The 24,848-nt window shown below is 45.7% G+C and overlaps 1 protein-coding gene across 1 annotated transcript; it reads left to right on the top strand.

Moving 5' to 3' along the window:
• The first annotated feature begins 663 nt into the window (after positions 1-663).
• On the top strand, positions 664-23,021 carry ASRGL1 (asparaginase and isoaspartyl peptidase 1). Its single transcript, XM_082628807.1, has 7 exons — positions 664-799; positions 1,372-1,575; positions 10,739-10,881; positions 11,640-11,797; positions 20,109-20,227; positions 21,043-21,153; positions 21,560-23,021. The coding sequence occupies exons 2-7, from the start codon at positions 1,383-1,385 to the stop codon at positions 21,763-21,765; spliced, it is 930 nt and encodes a 309-aa protein (XP_082484933.1). The 5' UTR covers positions 664-799; positions 1,372-1,382; the 3' UTR covers positions 21,766-23,021.
• Positions 23,022-24,848: the final 1,827 nt, after the last annotated feature.

Below are 24,848 nucleotides of genomic sequence, written 5' to 3'. Positions count from 1 at the left end.
AGTTGTTTTACTGGGTAGAAGTGCAAACTTCTATTTGAAGGTCACTATGGTAACAGTAATCTAGGGCAGCTCCGGGGGAATACAATCAATCATCTAGGGGGGTCAGAGCCTTTCAGGTTCTGGGGCAGGGAGGAGGAAAAGTGTCACCAAAAAATTAGGTCACTTGTGGTTGAAGGAATTTAGAGCTGAGATCCTGAGGCTCAGAGGAGGGGTTTTCAGACTCTTCAGTGCACCCCAGGCACAGAACCAGACCAATTACAGAGGTTATCTTTCTGTTCTTTACCAAACGTTACGGGGAGACACAATTAAAAGGAAGAGAATGACTAGCAAGTCTGCGAAACATCTCGGGCAGAGGAAGGACTTCAGTGCGTGCAGCGGTGCTTTTCAGTTTTCAGTTACAAAACCGCGGCACATCACTTCTTGTATGTCGCCATCAACACCACCCCTCCGCCTCGTGAGGAGGAGGAGGAGTTCCCCGCATCCCACTAGGAAGCTCGCGTGCACAGAAGGCCAGCACAGCACCTGTCCTAGGAGCCGGGCGGCGAGAGTCGGATCTGCAGTGGCGAGGCCGGCAGCGGGGTTGCGCCGCGGCGGCGCGTTGGGGCTTTACGGTAATTCTCCGCGGCGCGCTGCCCCGCCCTCGTGCACAGGCGCAGAGCCGTTGCCGGCAGAGAGGTTGCGAGCACAGCCGTTTCCAGAGGGTCTTCGACTGGAGAGAGTGGACTGTGCAGGTTCCGAGGCCGACCGGGCGGTTCGGCCAAGCTCGAAGCCCCGGCGTCCGCCTCCTGCGGCGTCCTCGGTAAGTCGACGGCCCTGAGGGAGTCGCCACCCGAGACCCCGAAAGGCACACTCCCCGGTGCCGGGGGCTGGAGGCGGGAGGGCACTGGCGAGATCCAGCCCTCAGGCCGCCCCTGGCCCCGCGGCGGGGGTGGGAGCCGGGGACAAGTCCCAGGGAAACCGAGGCCCGACGTGGGGCCGGGGAGGAAGGCTGGAGCTGCGACCCCAGATGCCATCCCGGCCGGGGGCCCAGCACGGGACAGGAACCGGGTTACCCGGGGAAACGGAAGCCCGATGTCAGTGGGCGAGGAGGGTGCGCTGGCTCTGGGGCGCAGAGCATCCCACCGCCCCCGCGAAGTCGGCAGGTGCCCCGGGCCGGGGGCGGGCGCTCTGGGCTTTTCTTGCAGCGTTCAAACCCAGCCGCTTCTGTCCTCCGTACTCCCTGGGTCTCAGGAATTTGCCTGAGGCTGTAAACTCTGAGGGCTTTCCCCTCCCTGCGTAGAAATTGGACCTTGTCCCCGACGGGAGACTTAAGCCCCAGTGCGGTTTTCTTGGACCCGCTTGAAAAGACGCTTTCGTCTTCCTGATCCCTAGAATCCGTCGCCATGAACCCCGCCGTCGTCGTGGTCCACGGTGGCGGAGGCAGCAATATCTCCAAGGACCGCAAGGAGCGGGTGCTCCAGGGCATCGTCAAAGCCGCCACCGTGGGTTACAACATCCTCAAGGAGGGAGGGAGCGCAGTTGACGCTGTGGAAGGAGCCGTGACCGTCCTGGAAGATGATCCCGAGTTCAACGCAGGTAAATTTGCACTGCAACTGGTAACTGATGCCAAACCGGGTTAAGCTTCTACCCCAAGATAAATAGAACCTCTCTAAAGTGTCAATGAATCTCTTCAGCTTTATGGTAAAATCTAATATGCTGAAAAGATTTAGTTTTTCTCTCTTTACCTGTTGACCAAGTTGCTCTAAAGAATTTTAAAATTCATTATTCCCCCTTTTTTCTTTAATCTGCTTTCTAGAATTCACATACCAAGAGGGTTTGTTTGTTTGTTTGTTTGTTTGTTTGCGGTACGCGGGCCTCTCACTGTTGTGGCCTCTCCCATTGCGGAGCACAGGCTCCGGATGTGCAGGCTCAGCGGCCATGGCTCCGCGGCATGTGGGATCTTCCCGGACCGGGGCACGAACCCATGTCCCCTGCATCGGCGGGCGGACTCTCAACCACTGCACCACCAGGGGAGCCCCAAGAGGCTTTTTTTATTACATCTTTTTGTGGGGGAAGAGGGTAGACTACTGTTGGGTGGCAACCTTGGGAGCTTCAGGGTATAATTTGAATCGGTCCCCCATACAGGGAGGGCAGGGAGAGACCACGGGAAAAGGCAGACCTCTCCAGATTGGTAGGTGGCAGGTTTAATAAGCGTGGGAACTTACACAAGAGGCTTGCCTTGCAGGATAAGTAGACCTCTGTCCATGCTAACCAGAATCTTAAAAGTTTATATCGTAGCCTTATCTGGGCTCAGTCACATATACCATCCAGATGGTCTCAACACCACATCTCAAGGCTGTGTCCTGGGCAGCTTCTGGTGCAAGAAGACAAGCGGAGAGCACACTCCGAGGAAAGAGGAAGGGGTGAGGGGACTCCGATTGCCCCAGCGCTCCACCCCTCGTGACCGGCTCTTACAATCTCACACACTTTCTCTTCCACAGTGTGCCCTGAGCGGGCAATAACGGGTGGCTCATTTGGCGGCTGTCTGGCTGCATTGGAGGCAGATGCCACAGCATCGGGCACATACAGAAGAAAACACGGGTTAAGACAATAATTCCCCAGATCACGGATACCTTTCTCCACTGAGAGCCTCATGATTCAGACCATTGTTACTAAGTCCCCTAGGCTGGGAGCCAGATCACTCAGAGCATTCACTTGTGTCCTGTGATTTAATAAAGGCAACACATTAACAGACTCATCGCGTATGAGCGCACAGCATCCTATTTGGATATAATGGCCTGGGTGCCTCTTTGCAAGGCAGTAATAATGGCCAAGGCCTTTCTGTTTTGGAGGAGAGCTTGTCTCCTTAGAGACATGTCAGTGCGCTGGAAGAACAGGCTTTGTTGGTTGTCATTCAAGGCTTGGTGAGTGCATTTAGTAGGAGGCTCTGTGTGTGCTGTCATGTGCTCTCCAGGCCCATGGAGGGCTCAAAGACAGCAGCCAAAAGGTCATTCCAGTGGGAAACAGAACATGCCCACCTGGCCTTGAGGAGAGGGAAGTCAGCAGCCTTAGGAATTTGACCTGGTTTTATATACCATACATGTTAGCCGGGGGAGGTAGTGCTGTCAGGCTTGAGGAGATGGACTGGTGGCAGGATACGTGAGACCAGAACCCTCACCTTCTCCTCTTTTCCAGTGGTGCGCATCCCATTCCAGGTATAATGCATTTCAACGGGCCCAGCTTGGGGCAGGCCAACAGGAACCCAGTGGAGATTGAGTAGTTCCCCTCACCCATTCTGTTAGAGTGTCCCAGTGCAAATTCCAGGAGATAATCTCCTTTCCCAGGTGTGATGCAGTTTGGTGTTCTCAGCACTGTAGCACGTTGATCCATGGTGAAAGTCAGGGCAGCGGCTGTTTCCTGACATACTTTTTTGGTATCGGTGCTTCCGTAGGGGTCCCCAGTCTGGGATATGGGGCAACAGCCCTACTCGTTGACCATTCAGATGTATGAAAGCCTTGGACAGTACTTCAGTACCCCCAGCCACAGTGGCTTTATCTGTTAGTAATTTAAGGTACTGCTTTAATATTCCATTTTTCCTTTCTCTCAGCCCTGCTGCTTGTGGGTTATAGAGGAGATAGAACCTCCATTCGGTGCCATGTTCTTTTGCCCAGTCTTGCATATCACAATCCACAGTCTTTGAAATGTGACCCCAGTCACTATCTATTTGATGAGGGTACCCCTACACGGTACTTAGCTTCTCTAATCCCCTAACAGTGGCGGCCTGTTTACATGGGGACAGGGGAAAGCTTGGGTTAAGCCAGATGTGGAGTCCACACAAACCAGGGAATGTTAGAACCCTGTCTCAGAGGGAGGAGGCCAGTATAGTCAGTTTGCCAATCCCTTACCAGTTAGGAACTCTGGTGGGTGGCCTCAGACTCCTTTGGCAGTTGCCATGGGCATTGTTTACAACACACAGGACATGCTGTTATTGCATTAACCAAGTCACTGTATTTCAAGGGCAACCGGACATCTTTGGCAATATGCCGCCCCACCCGAGCTCTGTGGTGGCCACTCTTTCCATGCATCCAATCTGCTGTATCTCCTGAAGGGTCAGTTGCTAGGGATTGAACCCAAGCTAGGGCATCAGCTTCCTGATTGCCAGGGGGTGTCAGTGCCTTATGAGCCAGGACATGGAAGACAGTGAGGATTGCCTCAGTCTCTTGCAGGCAAACCCAAATGTCACCTCCACACATCCTGACCCCACAAAGGCCCACTCGTTAATCATCCACCCTTCAACTTCCTGTTTTCAGAGCCATAGGGTTAATCTCTTTAGAACAGCCCAGCTGTCAGTGCAAGGGGTTAGCGGCCAGGGACCAGGAGTAACAACCAGCCAAAGGGCTCTGAGTTCAGCCCGCTGGCTGCTGCAGTTCATCCTTCCTGAGAGGCTCCACCTGGAGCTCTGTGTACACCACTGCTCTAGGGGCAGTACGTGGGGTTCCTGCCCCCTTCCAGAGCTGAGACCAAAATCCCAGGAGCACTCTCCCCTTCTGTTTTCTCTGCCACAGTGCCTGCCCTATACCTACCAGAGTCACAGACACATCTAACTCAAATGGTAGCCCTGCTTGGGAGACGCCCAGAGCTTTAATCTGCTTCACTAGTGCTTTTGCCTTCTCAAAGGCAGCTTGCTACTCTGATCCCCAGTCCCACCCAGTCCCACACGTGCCCTTTCTTTACTGCATACCATAAACTGTACCCATTTTAGGTTTTGAAAAATGTACATACCTGTGTAACCACACTACAACCAAGGTGTTAAAATTTCCGTCACCCCCAAACATTCCTTCCTGCCACTTTGCAGTTAATCCCCCCCTCCCGGCCCCAGCACCAGGCATCCACTGATCTGCTTTTGTCATAAATTTGCATTCTCTAGAATTTCATATAAATGCAATCACAAAGAGTGTATTCTTTTGTGTTTGGCTTCTTTCACTCAAATCAGTCCTTTTTTAGAGTAATAATCATCATAGCTACCATGAGTGTCTACTATGTACCAAACAGTGGTCTAAGAAACTTGCGTGATTAACTCATTTAATCTGCACCATAGTCCTATGAGTTAGGTGTAATTATTATCAGGCTCATTTCTCAGATGAGAAAACTAAGGCACAAAAAGTTTAAGTAACTTGCTGGAAGACACTCATTTCCTCTTTATTTTGAAGTAGAAAACCTAAGATCTAGGGATTAAAACGCTTCTAGGGAATTACACCACCTACCTGACATCTGTCAGAGAAAAGAATTTCAGGAAATCTTAACCAATTAGTCATCAGATATTTAGTAACTGTTCTGTCCCCTTGCCTCTGTTCTGTGCTCATCAACACTTACACAAAATTTGGCTTCATTACATAGGCGTTATCGATTAAATCCTTGGCAGTTGGTGATTGATTCAATCTCCAGTCCTCCCCTCCCCAGAAATCAGGGGGTGGGACTAAAAGTTCCAGCCCTTCAATCCTGGTTGGTTCCGCTGGCAACTAGCCCCCCACCTTTAGGGGGTTTTCAAAAGTTACCTCATTAACATAAATTTGGTTTTGGTTGAAAACTGCTTGTTATGAATAACAGGACACCCAGTTCACCTGTATGGATCTGAAGTGGTTTCAGGAACTGAGGGCAAAAAACCAAATATTATAACAAAAGATGCTCCCATTGTTCTGATCCCTTAGGAAATTCCAAAGGGTTTGGCAGCTGTGAACCAGGTACCTGGACGAAGACCAAAATATGTATTTATGATAAATCAAAGTATCACACCTCCTTTGTCAAAGATCAGTTTATATATTTGTGTGGATCTGTTTTGGACTTTCTATTCTGTTCCATTGATCTATTTTTCAAATTCTTTCACCAACACCACACTGTCTTGCTTACTGTAACTTCTAGTAAAGTCAGCTGCAAATAGAGAACATTTTATTTCTTCTTTTCCAAACTTTATGCCTTTTCTTTCTTTTCTAACATTGCCTGGGCCATCCAATATTATGTTGAATAGGAGTGGTTAGAGCAGAAATTCTTGCATTTTTCCCAGTCTTAGGGGGAAGGCACTGTCTTTCACCGTTAAGCACGATGTTGGTGGTAGGGTTTTATAAGTGCCCTTTACCAGGTTGAGAAGTTCCCTTATTCTTAGTTTTTTGAGATTTTAAATCATCTGTGGATGTTGAATTTTATCAAATCCTTTTGCTGCATCTATTGAGATGACTATGTGGTTTTTCTTTTGTCTGTTGATATGGTGAATATTGATTGATTGAATTTTGAACCAGGTTTTCTTCTCTGGGATTAACACCACTTTGTTGTGACATGTTATTTTTTACACATGTAAATGCTGGGTTTGATTCGATGGTGTTTTCTTGAGGATTTTGCATCAGTGTTCATGAGAGATGCTGGTCTATAGTTTTATTTTCTTATAACGTCTGTCTGGTTTTGAAATGAAGGTGATGCTGGCTTCATATGATGAGTTGGAAAGTGTTCCCTCCTGTTCTGTTTTTCTCGAAGTTTGTATAAGGTTGCTATTATTTCTTTGTAAATATTTGGTAGATTGGTTTTTTGTTTGTTTTGATGGAAAGTTTTTAAGAAATGAAATTCTTTAATAGGCATGGCACTATTCAGGTTATCTATTTCTTCTTTGAGTGAGTTTTGTCAGTTGTCCTTCAAGAAATGTTTCTATTTGGTTTAAGTTGCTGAATTTGCAACATTTCTGTGTTATGCTTTTGATGTCTGTATGGTCTGTAGAGAGGTCCCCTCTTTCATTCCTGATTTTTGTAATGTGTCTTTTTTTTCTTTGTTAGTCTAGAGTTTATCAAGTTTATTGTTCTTTTCAAAGAACTAGTTTTAGTTTTGGGGGGTGGATTTGGTGAATTTTTCTGTTTTTTTCTTTTCTTATTTATTTATTTGTTTGTTTGCGGCTGTGTTGGGTCTTTGTTGCTGTGTGGGCTTTCTCTAGTTGCAGCAAGCAGGGGCTACTCTTCGTTGCGGTACGCAGGCTTTTTGTTGCAGTGGCTTCTCGTTGCAGAGCATGGGCCCTAGGCGCTTGGGCTTCAGTAATTGCAGCACACGGGCTCAGTAGTTGTGGCTCACAGACTCTAGAGCACAGGCTCGGTAGCTGTGGTACATGGGCTTAGTTGCTCCGCGGTATGTGGGATCTTCCTGGACCAGGGATCGAACCCATGTCCTCTGCATTGGCAGGCGGATTCTTAACCACTGTGCCACCAGGGAAGTCCCATTTTCTGTTTTTTCTTTTGCTCTTTTTCTGTTCTGAATTTCATTGATTTATCTTTATTGTTTCCTTTATTCATTCAGCTTGCTTTGGAAATAATTTACTGTTCTTTTCCTGTTAGATCATTAACTTGAGACTATTCTTTTCTAATACAAGCATTTAATGTTTAAAATTTTACTCTAGCACTGCTTTGATTTTTACATGTTTTTACAGGTTGTCTTAATTTTCATTCTGTTCAAAATGTGTTCTAATTTTCCTTGTGACTTCCTCACTGAATCATGGGTTATTTAGAAGTGTGATGCTTAATTTCCAAATATTTGTGGATTTTCTAAATATCTCTCTGTTAATGATTTTTAGTTTAATTCTGTTATGATCAGAGGACATACTTTGTGTGATTTGCATTCTTTTAAACTTCGTAAGGTTTGGTTTTTGGCTCAGAATGTGTTCTACCTTGGCCATTTGCACTTAAAAAGAATATGTACTTGGGCTTCCCTGGTGGCGCAGTGGTTGAGAGTCCGCCTGCCGATGCAGGGGACACGGGTTCGTGCCCCGGTCCAGGAAGATCCCACATGCCGCAGAGCGGCTGGGCCTGTGAGCTGTGGCCGCTGGGCCTGCGCGTCCGGAGCCTGCGCTCCGCAACGGGAGAGGCCACAGCAGTGAGAGGCCCATGTACCGCAAAAAAAAAAAAAAAAAAAAAAAAAAAAATATATATATATATATATATATATATATATATGTACTCTGCTGTTGTTGGATGGAAAAATCTATAAATCTCAGTAAGGTCAAGTTCACTGGTAATGTTCATACCTTCTGTATCTTGATTGTCCATTTCTGATTAATGAGAGAGGAGTATTGAAGTCTTTAATTGTAACTGGATTCGTCTATCTCTCCTTTGAGTTCTGTCAGTGTTTGCTTCATGTATTTCGAAACTGTTGTTTAGCATATAGATTGTTGTCTTCTTGGTGAACTGACCCCTATATCATTACTTAATGTCCTTATTATTATTTAACGTTCCTTATTGTGAAGTATACTTTGCCTCCAGTTTTCATTTGATTCATTTTGGCATGCTATAATTTGTCCATTTTTACTTTTAACCTATTTGCATCTTTATATTTAAAGTAGATTTTTTTTTTATTGGCAGCATGTAATTGTGTCCTATCTTTTTGTACAATTTGACAGTCTCTGCTTTTTTTAAGATTTATTTTTTTTTAATTTATTTTGTTTTTTATTTTTGGCTGCATCAGGTCTTAGCTGTGGCACTCAGGATCTTCACTGAGGCATGCAGGATCTTTCGTTGCAGCACGCGGGCTCATCATTGTGTGCAGGCTTCTCTCTAGTTGTGGCATGTGGGTTTTCTCTTCTCAGGGATCTTAGTTCCCTGACCAGGGATCGAACCGCGTCCCCTGCGTTGTAAGGCGGATTCTTTACCACTGGACCACCAGGGAAGTCCTGACAATCTCTGCTTTTTATTGGGGTGTTTAGACCATTTACATTTAATGTGATCATTGATATGGTTAGGCATAAATTTGTGATCTTGCTGTTTGTTTTCTATTTGTCCAGTCTGTTCATTGTTCCATTTCCCGTTTTTCTGCTTTTTTCTGCCTTCTTTTGGAATAATTGAATGTTCATAATTCCATGTTATCTCCTTTGTTGGCCTAGTAGCTCGACTTCTTTTTTTAAAGGTTGTTTTAGGGTTTATAGTATATCTCTCGCTTGTCACAGTCTACCTTAAGTAATATCACACTTCGTGCATACTCTAAGAACCTTGTACAGCATACACCTGTTTCCCCTTTCCTAGCCTTTGTACTACTGTTGTCATATGTTTTACTTACGTGTATAAGTTGCCTAATGCATTGTTATTATTTTTCCTTTAAACAGTTATATTTTAAAGATATTGTAAAAATAAAGGGAAAAGGTATTTCTGTTTATCCACATATTAGCCATATCCAGTGTTCATTCTTTGGGGGAATCCTGATGGCTCTTTGCTATCATTTTCCTTCTGCCTGAAAGACTTCCTTTAACATTTCTTATATTGCATATCTGCTATTGATGACTTTTTTTTAACTTTTGTTATGTCTATAAACGTCTTTGTTTTGGTTTTTTTTTGTTTGTTTGTTTGTTTTTTGCGGTACGCGGGCCTCTCACTGTTGTGGCCTCTCCCGTTGCGGAGCACAGGCTCTGGACGCGCAGGCTCAGCGGCCATGGCTCACGGGCCCAGCCGGTCCGCGGCATGTGGGATCCTCCCGGACCGGGGCACGAACCCGTGTCCCCTGCATCGGCAGGCGGACTCTCAACCACTGCGCCACCAGGGAAGCCCTGTTTTGGGTTTTTGAAAGATGTTTTTACTGGGTGTAGAATTCCAACTTGACAGTTTTTTTTTTCTTTGAGGGCTTCAAAGATCTTGCTCCTCTGTCTTCTGGTTTGCATTGTTTCTGACAAATCGTTTTTCTTTTTTCCTCTGTACCTAATGTGTCTTTCTCTGGCTGCTTTTAAGATTTTCTCTTTCTCATTAGCACTAAGCTGTTTGATCATGATGTGCCTGAGTGTAGTTTTGTTCATGTTTCTTTTCCTTGGAGTTTGTTGTGCTTTCGGATCTGTGAATTTATAGTATTCACCAAATTTGAAAATTCATCATTTCCTTAAATTTTTTTGTCCCTCTATCTCACCTCTCCTTTTGGGGACTCCAATTACACATATACTGGGCCACTTGAAACTGTCCCTGAGCTCAGTGATAAACTCTGTTCAATTTTTTTTCAGTCTTTTTGTTTACTGTGTCTTCAAGTTCATTCATCTTTTGTGCAGTGTCTAATTTGGTGTTAATCCTATCCAGTTATTTTTCATTTCAGACTTCTTTTTTCGTCTCTAGAAGTTCTCTCTGGGTCCTTTTCATATTTTCTTCCATGTTCTGGTACGTATGACAGCCGTTTTAACATTTTTGTCTAATAATTCTATCATTTATGTCATTTCTGAGTCTGTTGCTATTAATTGATTTTTTTGTTGCTGTTCCTCCTCATTATGTGTCATATTTTCCTGTTTCTTTGTGAGCCTGTTAATTTCTTATTAGATACCAAACACTTGTTAGTTGCTGGATATTTTTATACTCCTTTAAATATTCTTGAGCTTTGTTCTTATCCCTCTGAGGAAACTGAGTCACATAGAGTTTAAGAATAGCTAGGCTTACAAGTGTTATCTAGGCAGAGAAAGTTGGAGAAAAGTTGCTAGTGGTAAAGAGAACAGAGTAATGAGAGCTAATGGTACATTCAGGGAAACCTAATATTTCAGTAAAATGTTGCCAAGAAGAGATGAAGCTAGAAAAGTAAGTCAGAGGCCAGATCAGGAAGGGCTTCATACCGTTTATTGTGTAGGTCATGGGGTATCAAGTCAGATTTGTGTTTTTAAAAACGTTCCTTTGACAGTGGAGTAGAGGATGAATTAAAGTAGGCAGCTTAGGGGAAACTCTGAGGCCATTTCTAAATTCTTAATTCTTGCTTTTCGGCTTCCTTTTGATTTTAGGTTGTGGATCGGTCTTGAACGAAAATGGTGAAGTTGAAATGGATGCAAGTATCATGAATGGGAAAGACCTGTCTGCAGGAGCGGTGTCTGCTATCCGCTGTGTCGCAAATCCCATTAAAATTGCACGGCTTGTTATGGAAAAGGTATGTGGGGCTAAAGCACCCTTTTCCTAAGGAATTGTCACTGCTGCACTTCAGTGACTAAAAGGGTTCTGACTTGTAGGGAAATACTTGAGATCACTGTTCTCCTGAAATTGTATGAAAGAACAAAAACAATGTTATTTAAGTTTCTCAAGGAAACCAAGATTCTGACTCTGTTGATGTAATTTGACTCATGACCACTTAACCAGTGATTACATTTCACATTATCTTAATGTTTTCCTGTTATCTTCCTGTATTTTCTTCAGCCTGCTTTCAACACATGTAACACAACACATACACACTGAACAGACCAACTGTTTAAATAACATATATGGGGGAATTCCCTGGCGATCCAGTGGTTAGGACTCCACGCTTCCAGTGCAGGGGGCCCAGGTTTGATCCCTGGTTGGGAAACTAAGATCCTGCGAGCTGTGCGGTGCAGCAAATAAATATATACCTATATACATAAATATGTAGATCAATAAATAACATGTATGAAATAAAAATGGATTAAATTCTCTAAATTTAAGATCATATGTAAGTTGAATTCCTAGTAATATTCCATCATCTGGGTTTTTCTGAAAATACAAAAACTCAGAGAGCTAGGCTTTTTTCAACATTCAGAAAAGCAAGCCAGTGAAATTTGCATTTTTGAGGCTTTGTACCCAGAGAGAATAATTATTTCCACACAGTAGGAACAGTTGAAAAGATTTTAACTTTTTCACAAAACTAACTATTTTCCCATTTCTTTCTGCCTCAAGACACCTCATTGCTTTCTGACTGACCAAGGTGCAGCAAAATTTGCAGCAGCCAGTGGGATTCCAACAATTCCTGGAGAACAGCTGGTTACAGAAAGAAACAAAAAACGTCTAGAAAACGAAAAGCATGAGAAAGGTGCTCAGAAATCAGACTATCAAAAGTAAGTATCGTCTGTGGCTCACATTTTTGCGACTTATTCAAATGTGAAAGTTTGACTCATGTCTGGTTATCCATGTTTCTTAAATAACATAAATATTGGGCTTCCCTGGTGGCGCAGTGGTTGAGAGTCCGCCTGCCGATGCAGGGGACAAGGGTTCGTGCCCCGGTCCGGGAAGATCCCACGTGCCGCGGAGCGGCTGGGCCCATGAGCCATGGCCGCTGAGCCTGCGCGTCCGGAGCCTGTGCTCCGCAACAGGAGAGGCCACAACAGTGAGAGGCCTGCGTACCACACACACACAAAAAAGTCAAATATCACTTGGTAGTTTCAGTTTTTGTACAAAATAGTTCACACTAAGTAATGGGAAAACTGCTCTTTTGACTCTGAAATTTAACCTCATTTATTACTGCTATGAATAGTAACTCAAATTCAGCTAAGAGTTCCTTCTCCAACATGATTTAATAGATGAATGCCGTGTGTTAAGGTATTAATTACCTGCATACTTCTTGATCAGTTTGTTATCTTCGGTACACTGCACAGGTTCTCTGTGATGTAGACCACCCTATGAACTTACTTAGGCACCCTTTCACAGGGCAGAGAAATCAGTACAGCCCTTATAAGTGAATTAATCATGTGTTCTGAATTATGGTTTTCTGTGTTACCAATTCAAAAATACCAAATAAAAGGACCTTAATTTAAAGAAAAATTTGAAAAATAAAATTTGAATGTGGCCTGGAGGTTTATAATGGAATATAATCTATTAACTCCACATACCCCTTTAGATTTGTAATGTTTAACCAGAGGTGTACTTTAGTATCACTTAGGGAGCTTTTTCAAAATCTACATGTCTGAGCCCCTTCCCTAAAGAATCTAATTTAGGGACTTCCCTCATGGTCCAGTGGTTAAGACTCCAGGCTTCCACTGCAGGGGGCGTGGGTTCGATCCCTGGTTGAGGAACTAAGATCCTGCATGACGCATGGCATGGCCAAAAAAAAAATCTAATTGAGTGGAGCTGAGGCGGAGAGGCCAGGCAAGTCCATTAGAAAAACGTTCCCCAGGCAGTTCTAGTGTGTCCCAGGTTAGGAATCTGTTTCACAAGATTGGCCACATGTTGGCAGCTGTTGACAATCTCTACTGAGTGTGCTGTCGTGTCTATAGACTAAAGTCACAGGAATGGCGTCGCTTTATCAGTGGTTCATGTACATTTCCATAGATGTTGCCACATCGCTTTCCAAAAATTCTGCAACAACACACATCTCCACCAGCCAGTACTGCTCTTCAATATAAGCAAGAGGGGCTCCTGCCCTGGGCCCTGCACTTTAGAGGACCCTCATATCACAGTTACACAAAACAGTTGGTTTATTGCAGATCCATGGGACATCTCTGTCACTCAGCAGTGACACAGCATTACCCATAACCCTCATCATCCGCTCTTGTGACAAATATCATTCAGCCCCCAGGGAAGTGCTTCTCTGCATCTCTTGCTCTATGTCTTGGAAGTAAAGACCACCTGAGTCAAAAGGTTTGTGGAATATGCCACTGCTGACATCAGAAATAGACGCTGTTTTGGAGTGTGGGGAAGACTTGAACAGCAGAAGGACTTAGGTAAGAGAAAAAGACAATAATTTGTCAAACAAATTCTTGCATAACCAAGTGTTGTTTCCCAGTAGTGCACAGTGTCCTTCTTCTTTCTCCATGTTTCAGTTTGTGGTTCTGGAGTTATTCATGAATTAGTACGATATCTGCAAGACTTGCACGTGAGGGCTGATTCCTGTTACTCTTAAATTTGTAGATATGTAGGTCTAGACCAGCACTGTCCAATAGAAATCTGAGAGCCATATATGTAATTTAACATTTTCTAGTAGCCACGTTAAAAAAAAGTAAAAAGAAACGAGTGAAATTAATAATATATTTAACCCAATATACCCCAAATATTATCATTTCAACATGTAATCAATGTAAGAATTTATTTATGAGATATTTTACACCTTTTCATGCTAGATCTTCCAAATCTGCCGTGTATTTTACACTGACAGCTTGTCTCACTGTAGACTGCCTGCATTTCCAGTGCTCAGTAGCCACATGCAGACAGTGGCTGCTGTATTGGACATCACAGGTGTAGACAGAACCTGCATGAGGAACCAATTCTTTATGTTGGCAACTAAATGGACACTGAATATTAGACTTATGTATGGTTTTATTCTTATAAAAATACTTAAGATTGAGTTAAATTTTTTTTAATGTTGAAATTTTTAACTTTTAAGTAATTTTTATTTAAAATGTTATATTCATTAATTATAGTTGATATTTAGACTTTAATATTAATAAGTTTGTAAATTTTAGGAAAAAACTAACTTTTGAAATTATATCTGCAAATTACTTTTATTCTTTTTTGGGGGATTTGCCCTTAATTTTGATGAAAATATATTCTAATTTTGTACACTCTCAGTATAGTTACATTTCACTTTCTAATTCCTAGATTACTGAAAATGTGTACAAGTCAAAATTTTGATAGAAAAAGAATACTAAAGTGGAATTCACAAAAGAAAAAAAAGCTAAAAGGAAAAAAAGAAGTAAAATATCTTCAAAGAAACAGTCTGCTTTAAAAGTAAGCACTCTTAGACTTCCCTGGTGGCTCAGTGGTTAAGAATCCACCTGCCAATGAAGGGGACACAGGTTCGATCCCTGGTCCGGGAAGATCCCACATGCCACGGAACAACTAAGCCCGTGCGCAACAACTACTGAGCCTGAGCTCAGAGCCCGCGAGCCACACCTGCTGAACCGACACGCCACAACTACTAAAGCCCATGCGCCTAGAGCCTGTGCTCCAGACCGAGAGAAGCCACCACAATGAGAAGCCTGCGCACCAAAATGAAGAGAAGCCCTGCTCGCTGCAACTAAGAAAGCCCACAAGCAGCAACAAAGACCCAATGCAGCCAAAAAATAAATAAATGAATAAAAATTAAAGAAAAAAAAAAGTAAGCAGTCTTCTTCCAGGATGACCCACATAAAATTCACAAAGAAAACATTACAGATTCTTTGTTCAATGAAGATTTAATTACTTATCAAAACAATGAAAATTAGTAGGAATAGTATTCTCACCAAATCCACAACTTGAACAATTCAGATGAAATCCCGACAACTTCATGTTCTTTACTAAAGGAAGATTTAATTGCTCATCATAAAGCAATTTGATGTAATCATACACCAAAAAAGGACACGTGCAATTATTAGAAGCGCTGGGAAAAGGCTGAATAAACAATAGACAGTTGATAACCAGAAAAGACAAAGATAGAAAACATAGATGTAATGTTCTTGAAAGAATAATAATATTTGGACAAGTGTAATGGTACTTTCCATGACCCCATCAACACAATGTTTACGGAAAACAATGGGAAATTTCTAGGGTTAATAAAAATTATTTCAAGCTTTGATAAAATGCCAAAACGTAATTAGGAAAAAACCCTAATGATAAGTATCTAGGAGAGAGAATTCAAATAGGTTAGTTTAATGGGTAATAAAGCAAGACATGCAATCATACATGAAGTTTAAAAAACTCAGTTCAACTAGAGTGTACCATGATCAGAAAACATGTTGAAAAACTAACAGTTAAAAGGGAAGCCCGGGCCTCCCTGGTGGCGCAGTGGTTGAGAGTCCGCCTGCCGATGCAGGGGATACGGGTTCGTGCCCTGGTCTGGGAGGATCCCATATGCCGCGGAGCGGCTGGGCCCGTGAGCCATGGCCGCTGGGCCTGCGCGTCCGGAGCCTGTGCTCCGCAACGGGAGAGGCCACAACAGTGAGAGGCCCGCATACCACAAAAAAAAAAAAAAAAAAAAAAAAAAGGGAAGCCCGTGATAATGGAGCTAACATGGTAGGTAAATAAAAGGTATGTAAGCACGAACTTTGGCCAAGAGTCCAGAAGTATTCTGTGTGACACGGCCAGCTCACCGTGAATTTGTTTCTAGGAGACACGCCCTCAGCTGCACCAATACTGACGATGCTGTGAGACAGTGGAGGGTCCACTGCAAGAGACTCGATGTGGCCGAAGGTGGAACAGCTTAATTAGACTCACATCTGACCTTACAACAGACCTCAGAGACGTGGCGGGAATTCCAACTAAATGCTGTTGAAGTAATGAAATCGAATTTAGATAAGAAGAGTTCAGCAAAAATCTCAGAAGTTCCTTAAAGAACAAATCTCGGACTTTGAGAGGAAGTGAAATTAATTTTGAATTTGCACTGTCTACAGTTACTTAGTCTGAACTATTCCTCTCCATTGATAAGCTTAGCAGAAGCTTTAAAAAAAAAATCTAAGCTTGGCTATTACATTTTTTAAAGGATTAAAAAATTTTTTTTAATTTAGAGAAACAAAGCCAAAAGTGCATGGGAAATATGCAAGAAAAATGACATCTGCAGAAAATATAAGGAAACTGAAACAAAGGAAACAAAACTATTTGCCTAACTTGAAGGAGAAGATTCATGTACAGATGATCCTGAAACCAGTTTCTTTAGAGGCTGTTTTTCTGTTCATTATAAAATCGAAGTATAAGTATCATTTGTAGAGAGATTTGAACAAAATCGAGCAACATACTGCTATTTTCAATTTTCTTTGTAATATACCAGCAATGAAATTGGAAAGAAGAATTTAAGATACTCTGCATTGATTTAAACACTGCTTAAGAGATGACAAAAATGACTATAGTAAGTGATGGTGATTTAAATGGTCAAATTAAACTATTTCGTAAAATCTTCTGTGATAACAGTTTATCAAACGTAACCCCATGTAACACTTGAGCGCGGTAAACATCAGGATTCATTTCCAACGCTAAGTATTGCTTTAAGAGGTTTAGATATAGTTCCAACGCTACTGCCTCAGCAGAGTGAAGCTTCTCCAACTTACAATTAATTAAAAACTTCCTCAGAACTGCATCGCTCAAGAAAAGTTGTGTCGGGCTTCCCTGGTGGCGCAGTGGTTGAGAGTCTGCCTGCCGATGCAGGGGACACGGATTCGTGCCCTGGTCCGGGAGGATCCCACATGCCGCGGAGTGGCTGGGCCCGTGAGCCATGGCCACTGAGCCTGCGCGTCTGGAGCCTGTGCTCCACAACGGGAGAGGCCACAACAGTGAGAGGCCCGCGTACCACAAAAAAAAGAAAAGAAAAGAAAAGTTGTGTTATTTGTGACATTGTCAGTAGAATGCATGTTACATGGAAATGTTGATCATAAGAACATGATCAATGCCCCTTGAGATGAAGGCAATGAAAATTAATTTTATGGAATAAATACATCATAATTTATGATTGTATATGTGTCTGTGTGGGTTTTTTTTCCCCACTCATCCAGCCATCACCAGCTGATCAACAAAGGATACAAATGTGCATGTGAATGATTAAATTGTCATCACTGGTAGTTTGTCAGCTTTCAGTCGAATGAAAGCCATAGCTCTACAGTATTTCTCAAGATACATTTATCACGGTAAGAGGATAGAGCATCTTTATTATTTCTAAGTATTACATGGACGTGGGCCTCCACTTGCCTTTGTATTTGTGCCTCAGCCCCTTCCTTGTACGTGTTGGGGGGCTGCCACCGGCAGTGACAGGGTCCCTCTTTCCTTATGTGGCGGGAGGGGCTCGCGTCACTGCCGTTGCTCCTCCCTGACAACCGCCAGCTTGGATACTTTGCATTTGTTTGTGGGTCATTCTTTTCCGGGAATTTGCCTTTTTTGTCCTGTGATCATTTTTTCTCTTTAGTTGTTTTGTCCCCTTCCTATCAATCTTAAGGCTATCTTCTCTGCTAAAAAAAATTCCCAAATCTGTTGTTTTTATTTGCTTTTACTTTGCTTATGGTATTTTTGCCACTTGAACGTTTTCTGTGATCAGTAGTACTCTCCCTCTTCTTGGGTAGTTTGTAAGACGAGAAACTTAGGAGCCATCCCCTCCCTGAGACATACAGCTGCCTAGATTTCCTTGAAGAATTCTGTGTTTTATATTTAGGTCCTTAGCTATCTGGGTTGGCTTTTGTGAGTGATAGGAGATAGGGTTCCCGTTTCCTTCTAATAGGATACCAGCTTTCTCTTTCTAGTCCTTTGAATGCCAGGCTACATCTCTAGCTCCAATTTAGCCTCTCCATGTGATTGCCTAACAGATACCTCAAGCTTTTGTCCAAAACTAAACTTGTTTCCCTACCCAACCCCACTCCACACACACCACAAAGCAAAAAATGTCTTCCCAGTCTTCTACCTTTCAATAAATGTTTCTTGCATCCTTTCAATTTCTGCCTTATATTTCTCTCTCTCACATCTGGTCCACCTGCAAATTCTGTCAGCTCTGCCTTCAAAATGTCCCAGGTCCAGCCTCCTTCCCACCCTCTCCTCTGGAAACACCCCGACACAAACCACTGCCTCTCAAGCCTCTTGAGGGGGTCTCTGTTTCCTCTCTCATCTCCCTCAGTCCACACACAATAGCCAGAACAGTTTTCCTAAGATGACTCTGTGTAGAAGTATAGCACACACTCCGGGTGCATAGATCATATATGGAGCCCTGGATGAGCTTTCACAGGGTGGACACACCTGGAATCGGCATACAGCCCGACGCACCCCCCTCCGTCACTGCCCTCCCCACAAGGAAACCGCCTGCCCGGCTTCCAGCACCGTGGGCTAGGGATGCCTGTTTTTGAACTTCATCTGAGTGGGATTGTGTAGTACGTGCTTTTGGGTGCCTCTTCTTACGTTTCTGAGATCTGTCTGTCGTGCGTAGCGGAGTCCACCTTCACTGAAGCATAGTGTGTCCCAAGTTATTTACTTGGGCGGATGTTTGTGTCATTTGCACTTTGCGGTTATTACAAGTGGTGCTGCTGAGAACATTCTGTTCACTTCCATGGTGAACTTACCTCCACGTTTCTGTTGGACAGAAATATGGGGATAAAATGGCTGAGCCGGCTTTAGGAGGCCCCGTGGGTGGCCTCCCAAAGTGGCCGTGCCAGTCCACATGCCCGGCAGCAGTGAGTGAGGGTCGCGGTCCCCGCACCTCCGTGCCCGTACTTGATACCGTGTCCGTTTCATGTTAGCCGTGCCGCTGATGGGCATGGTGGTAAGAATGGTTATTTTTTAAACTTAACTCATCTCGTGACACTTCTCGGTTCAAACTCTCCAGCGTCTTCCCACCTCACTCAGACTAAACGCCCTTCCAATGGCCTGTAAGTAGGATGGATGAGCATGTGATTCAGTATTCAAACTGGAGCTTGGTTTTGAGAGTGAAAGGGGCACTATTAATTAAGCCGGGACAACAGGCCTAAGTCAGGACGGGCCTGGGAAACCAGGATGTACAGTCACCCCACTTGTCAAAGCCTCACGGTCTGCCTGCTGGCCGTCCCTCTGACCCTGCTGCACGCTCTCCCTGGCTTTATTCTCTCCAGCCACAGTGGCCTCCTTGAAGTTCCTTGAACTTGGCAAGCGTGTCCTGCTTCAGGAATTTCTTCCCCAGCAATCAGCATGGCTTACCCTCACTCCTTCAGAGAGGCCCTTAGAAAGCAGCACCTCTCCACCATCACGTGTCCCACGTGCAGCTATAGGCTATAGTTTATTGCTGTTCAGTAAAGCCTGACATTCTTTATTGCTCTGTCACCCTGTGCCCCAAATGCAAGCTCTGTGGGAGAAGGTCCTTGGTCCATTTAGTTTTCTGCTGTGTCCCAGCATGTAGAACAGTGCCTGAAATACAGTTCACTGTAGAATCGGGGTGGTGGGTATACGGCTGTTAGCATACAATTGCTTCAACTTTTTTTACTTGCAAATTTATAATAAAATGTTAGAGAAAAAGTCAGCTTATTTCGTCTTTATAGCAAGCCCCATGAAACGGGCAAAGGGGTGTGCGGACAGGCAGCAGCAGCGTCACCCAGGTGGTTGTCAGAAGTACACGATGCTGGGTCCCATCCTGTACCTGCCAACTCGGGGTCTCTGGATGGGGGTGCTGAGGATCCAAGGGATGCTGATGCACATGAAAGTTTGAGATGCACTCAATTATTTGTATCCCCGTTTTATAGATGGGAAAAATGAGACGATAAAACTTAACTCAATCACCCAGCTAGAAAATGGTGGTGCTGGGATTGGATGGACCCTTAGAGCTGAGGGCTAAAAGTATGTCCAGCAGTCTAACTGACATGTAGAATGTAAAGCAAACAGGCTTTCTTTGCCGTTTCCATGAGTGGGGAATGCTGGAATCAAAGTGTGTCCCATGTGCCATTAACATAGAAGTGTATTAAGCTACCCTGTCACCTGTGGGAGTGTCTCATCTTCAGCCACTCTTTGTTGGTTTTTTGGCAGAAACTTGGGGACCGTGGGTGCCGTTGCCGTGGACTGCCGAGGAAATGTGGCTTACGCGACCTCGACGGGGGGCATCGTCAACAAGATGCTGGGCCGCGTCGGGGACACGCCGTGTATAGGTGGGCTGGACAGATGATCACTGCCCCTGCCCCTGCCCTCCCCCATCCTCTCGTCCTCGTTCTCTGGTCTTCGCTTCACCCCCACGCCCACTTCTTTCTTCCTTCATTTCCTCCTCCTCCTGGTGGCAGCTTTAGAATTTCTGGGAGTGGCGGTGGGTTGGAGGGGGTTGCCCAGGACACGTGGAGAAGGTGGCATGTCCAGCAGGCACCTGTTTCCTAGATGCTGTGTTTTGGGGAGGGGGCGTGGAGGGCTTGGGAGGGAGGTGGAGTTGGGGTCCTGAAGTCGCCGCAGCACCCCCGGTGCCTCTGTCTTCTGTCTAATCCGTCTCAGGATCTGCAGACTATTCCCAAAGGGTTAAGTACACGAAACCTTTTCCCAGGCATGGGCTCAAATGAGCAAACTAAGAAAGCTGAGAATTTAACTTTGCAGTTATTAGATCTGAGTGGCATGAGAGCAACACACCACCACTACGAGATATTGCACGTCGAAGTGTTCTTCGCATTAACCTCGGCGGAGCACATTATCTTAATTCCCAGGGGTGGGGGGAGGGGCGGGGTGGATATGTCTTACCCTGCGCGCTGGGTGGATGTGCTGGGGGCAGAGGAGGGGCTGCCCTGGTGTCGCTGCTCTGGGAAGGCGAGGCCTGCCCCCCCCCGCCCCGACGTGCCCTCCATCCCCATCTCAGGGTATTATTCACATGGCGCTCACTAGTGCACCTTGGCGTTTAATATTTATGTAGCGTTAGACTTGTAATATGTGTGTGAATTTCTTGACGGTTGCCGCTCAGTTAGAAACAATTCCCTTCCTCGAGCAGGATCTGGAGGTTATGCTGACAATGATATTGGAGCCATTTCAACAACAGGGCACGGAGAGAGCATCCTGAAGGTGAATCTGGCCAGACTCACCCTCTTCCACGTGGAACAGGGTACGTGGAACAAGGTTATTTTGTCCACGTCTGACTGGGAGGGGACAGGAGCTGTGTATACATCGACGGAGAAGGTTGGGAAACCCTTTCTTGTTTGCTGCCGACGTTGCTTTCAGGTTAACCCCCCTTCTGTTAGGGTCAGGAAAGAAGAGCATTTGGAATACTGGTTGCCTTCTGCCTCCTGGGGGCAGTAGAGAGACTCTGAGCCTGCGTGTGGGAGAAAAGGCAGCTTCATCCAGCGCAGGGAGGGCCTTGTAGGGTGAGAGTCCTTGTTTGAGACATTGAAATAGAAATCACTTACTAAGAATCTTTGTTAAGACGCTTTGGTTTTTCATGCTGTAAATTATTTTCCCATCAGGTTCCTTTCAGTAACTTGTGTTGTTTCTCAACCTCTCATTGTTTTCAGGAAAGACGTTAGAAGAGGCCGCTGACGCGTCGTTGGGTTATATGAAGTCAAAGGTCAAAGGTGTAGGCGGTGTCATCTTGGTCAACAAAGCAGGAGACTGGGCGGTGAAGTGGACCTCCACATCCATGCCCTGGGGGGCCGCAAAGGACGGCAAGCTGTACACTGGAGTTGCTCTTGGCGACACCAGCATCACTGACCTGCCCTAAGCCCCGGAAGCTGTATTCTAGAAGCTAAGACTTCGCTTAATCGATTAGATGTAGAAATGGAAAATTCTGCAGTCTGTCACTCGTTTTGTTACCTCGATCAGTGTTTGGTTGGGGACAGATTCCGAAGTGATGTGCGACATGCCCGTGTTAGGATCAAATAAGACTAGTGAAGATGACAAACTCGCTGAGCCTTCCTCGTGAATACTCCCCATGATCTGAGGTTAGAAAGGAGAAACAGCATGATCTTAACAGGACAGAAACGGCCTCAGTGCAGGGAGTGCCTTTTGGAATTGGGGGACCCACTGCAGTGACAGAGGCTGTAGGCGCGAGGGTGCGGGGGGCCCGGAGGAGAGCAGCGCTCTGGGGCAGGACCCAGTGCTGGGACGAGGTGGGGAGACAGGGCAGCAGAGCTAACAGATTGGTGAATGTTGCACGTGAACGGTGCAGAGCTCGTTCTGAGCCAGAAGAACGTTAGGTAGGAGTATCTCTGAGAGAGAAACTGATTTTTTTAAGAAAGTGCAGATCTTCTCTGACTTACTAACATAGGCATGTTTCCAGATGCTTTAAAAGAACGCTCTGGTAACCCCTGGCTCTAATCTGCTGATGAAGGGTCGTCATGGAGATTCTGGAGGCCTTCCAAGTCTGAGGGTTTTCTCAGGCTCACACACGAGCCTGCTCACCTCGTGTTTCCCCCCAGCCATCCTCCACCTCCCAGACCCCCGGGTCCCCATGATGAGCGATGGGGATTGTGACCTCTCCGCCTCTACTACGACAGGGAAGGGCCAGTCAGTGTCAGGATGACCCTGACTTAGTGGCGTCCATGACTGTCCGGTGTTGTGGGTTCCCCCAGCTGAACCAAGTGTCCACTGTGGTCAGCATGGTGAACAAAGGCATTTCCTTGGTGGAGAGTATTCCTGTTAACCTCTTTACACTGGAAATGGTATTTTTGCTGTGACATATCTGCTCAATTTTTTAGTCTGTCAGGGCTTACCTTCTCTCTGGAAAGAAATTGCTTCACTTTAAATTCCATGTGCCACTAATAAAATGTATTTTGAAAGAATAACAGTGTGGGAGCTTCCCTGGTGGTGCAGTGGTTGAGAGTCCACCTGCTGATGCAGGGGACACGGGTTCGTGCCCCGGTCTGGGAAGATCCCACATGCCGCAGAGCGGCTGGGCCCATGAGCCATGGCCGCTGAGCCTGTGCGTCCGGAGCCTGTGATCCACAATGGGAGAGGCCACAACAGTGAGAGGCCCACGTACTGCAGAAAAAAAAAAGAGAATAACAGTGTGGTTAGGAGTCACTGTTGACAAAGACCAGAATGTACACGAGCTCCCTTGGTCTGTCAGTTCAGACAGGTAAACTCGTTAAAGAGAGCTTTCAGCATAAGTGTGGTGTGTGGATGTGATAAGACTGCCTGCCTCATGGAGACTACTCGAGAGTTTTCAGAGGAATTGAGTTTTTTTGGGATGGGTTAAGGAAGAAGACAAACCACCATTGCAGGAATCAGCACGGCTTATGGATCCAGCTTTTCGCGTTGGCCGTCCATTGCACGAGACAGTCACGCAGTCCCGGTCCCTGTCCCCTGACCTTCCCTGTGCCTGTGTCAACTGCCCTGAGCCTGAGAAAGAGAGAGGTGGCACTTGAGGCAGAATGGAGTTTGGATCCTGCTTCTCCCCACGACGTGGGTGACCCGGGGCAGGTTAACTTCTGAGAATTTTATCATCTATAAAATAGGTCACTATGAAGATTAAATGAAAACAAAGGACAGCTGCTCAGTGTTTATCTCCGGATCCTCTGGACAAATAGAGAACATGTGGCCAGGCCCAGGAGGGAGCCCATGTGGTTCCGTCCTTGAACACCTCAGGTGCAGCAATCGTCCTTTAGAGCTAAGTACTTTGTTAGCAGGTGTATTCGTTTGCTAGGGCTGCACACGCGGTGGCTCACACGACAGACGTTCCAGAGGCGGGAAGCCCCAGGTGCAGGTGTCAGCAGGGTAGCTTCTCCTGAGGTCGTGCTCTCTGGCTTGCGCACAGCCTGTTCTTTATACGAGTCTGTGGCCAAATCTCCTCCTCTTCTAAGGACACCAGTCACATGGGATCAGGGCCACCTAACGGCCTCATTTTCACCTCTTCAAAGGCCCTGTCGCCACATACCCGGGGCTTAGGGCTTCAACATAGGGATTCTGAGGGGACACCGTGCGGACCCTAACAGGAAGCAGAGCAGGACTACGTTAGGGGTTGGGAAGGGAGAGGCTTTTGCAGAAGTAACCATCGCTGAGCGGAGAAGGAAGAAGGAAGGAGCGGGGAGCAGCGCCTGGTTTTACGCTTCTCGTTTCTGTTCACGAGGGAAGCGGATCTAGTCACCAGGGGCCGCTGGGGCCTCAGCTCGGGCCACCTGCCCCCTTTGTCGGGCAGCCCGCTTAGGGAAGGGTCCCCAGCCCTTCTGTGTGAGCCAAGGTGCGTGTTGTTGCCCTCGGGCCTCAGTTCAGTGAACAGTCACTCCACTAGCCCGGGCCCCCTATGTGGAGACCACCGTGGGTCTCTCCCGCCCCCCACGTTGCCAGGGGGCAGCTCCCTAACTGTCCAACAAATGGAGGCTCACGGTAGCGTCTGAAGGGGAACGACAGCCTTTTATCCCTTCTCTGCCACAGGAGGGCAGCAAACCACACGCTGTCCACCGGTTTCAGCCCAAAGGGGAGATAACTCATCTCCACTCTGAATCAAATCAATCTACTCAGAAATTTTGGAACCGCAAGGGGGTTCCTGTTCCTGACCTTCATTTCATCTAAATACTATGATTTATTTTAGAGCACAGTTGTCCAGAAAAACAAATGCTAGCAAATGCCCCACCGAACGCATCGAAATCAACCACGTCTCTGACTCTTAAATCAGTGAAGCCTGCTCTGCACCTGCTGCCGGGGCCGGCCGCCCCTTCCAGCCAGGGAGAGGGTTACATGGTAATGAGAATATGGGGGCCCAGAGCCAAGAGCGCGTGGGTGTCTGCGGGGGGGCAGCTGGGCCCACCTGCTGCGCTGGACGGAACAGTCCTGGGAAGAAAGGGCCTTAACTGTGTAGCTATTGGA

This window comes from Mesoplodon mirus (genome assembly GCF_964341445.2).
Source record: "Mesoplodon mirus genome assembly, chromosome: 7".
Lineage (NCBI taxonomy): Eukaryota > Metazoa > Chordata > Mammalia > Artiodactyla > Ziphiidae > Mesoplodon > Mesoplodon mirus.
This window is presented reverse-complemented; position numbering and strand designations above follow the sequence as displayed.

Bases quoted from the DNA above. Each gene is read 5' to 3' on its own strand.
- ASRGL1 (XM_082628807.1), top strand. From the start codon at position 1,383: ATGAACCCCGCCGTCGTCGTGGTCCACGGTGGCGGAGGCAGCAATATC. The intron at 20,228-21,042 runs GTGGGCTGGACA...TTCCTCGAGCAG, and splicing joins CGGGGACACGCCGTGTATAG to GATCTGGAGGTTATGCTGAC. The intron at 21,154-21,559 runs GTACGTGGAACA...CATTGTTTTCAG, and splicing joins CCTCTTCCACGTGGAACAGG to GAAAGACGTTAGAAGAGGCC.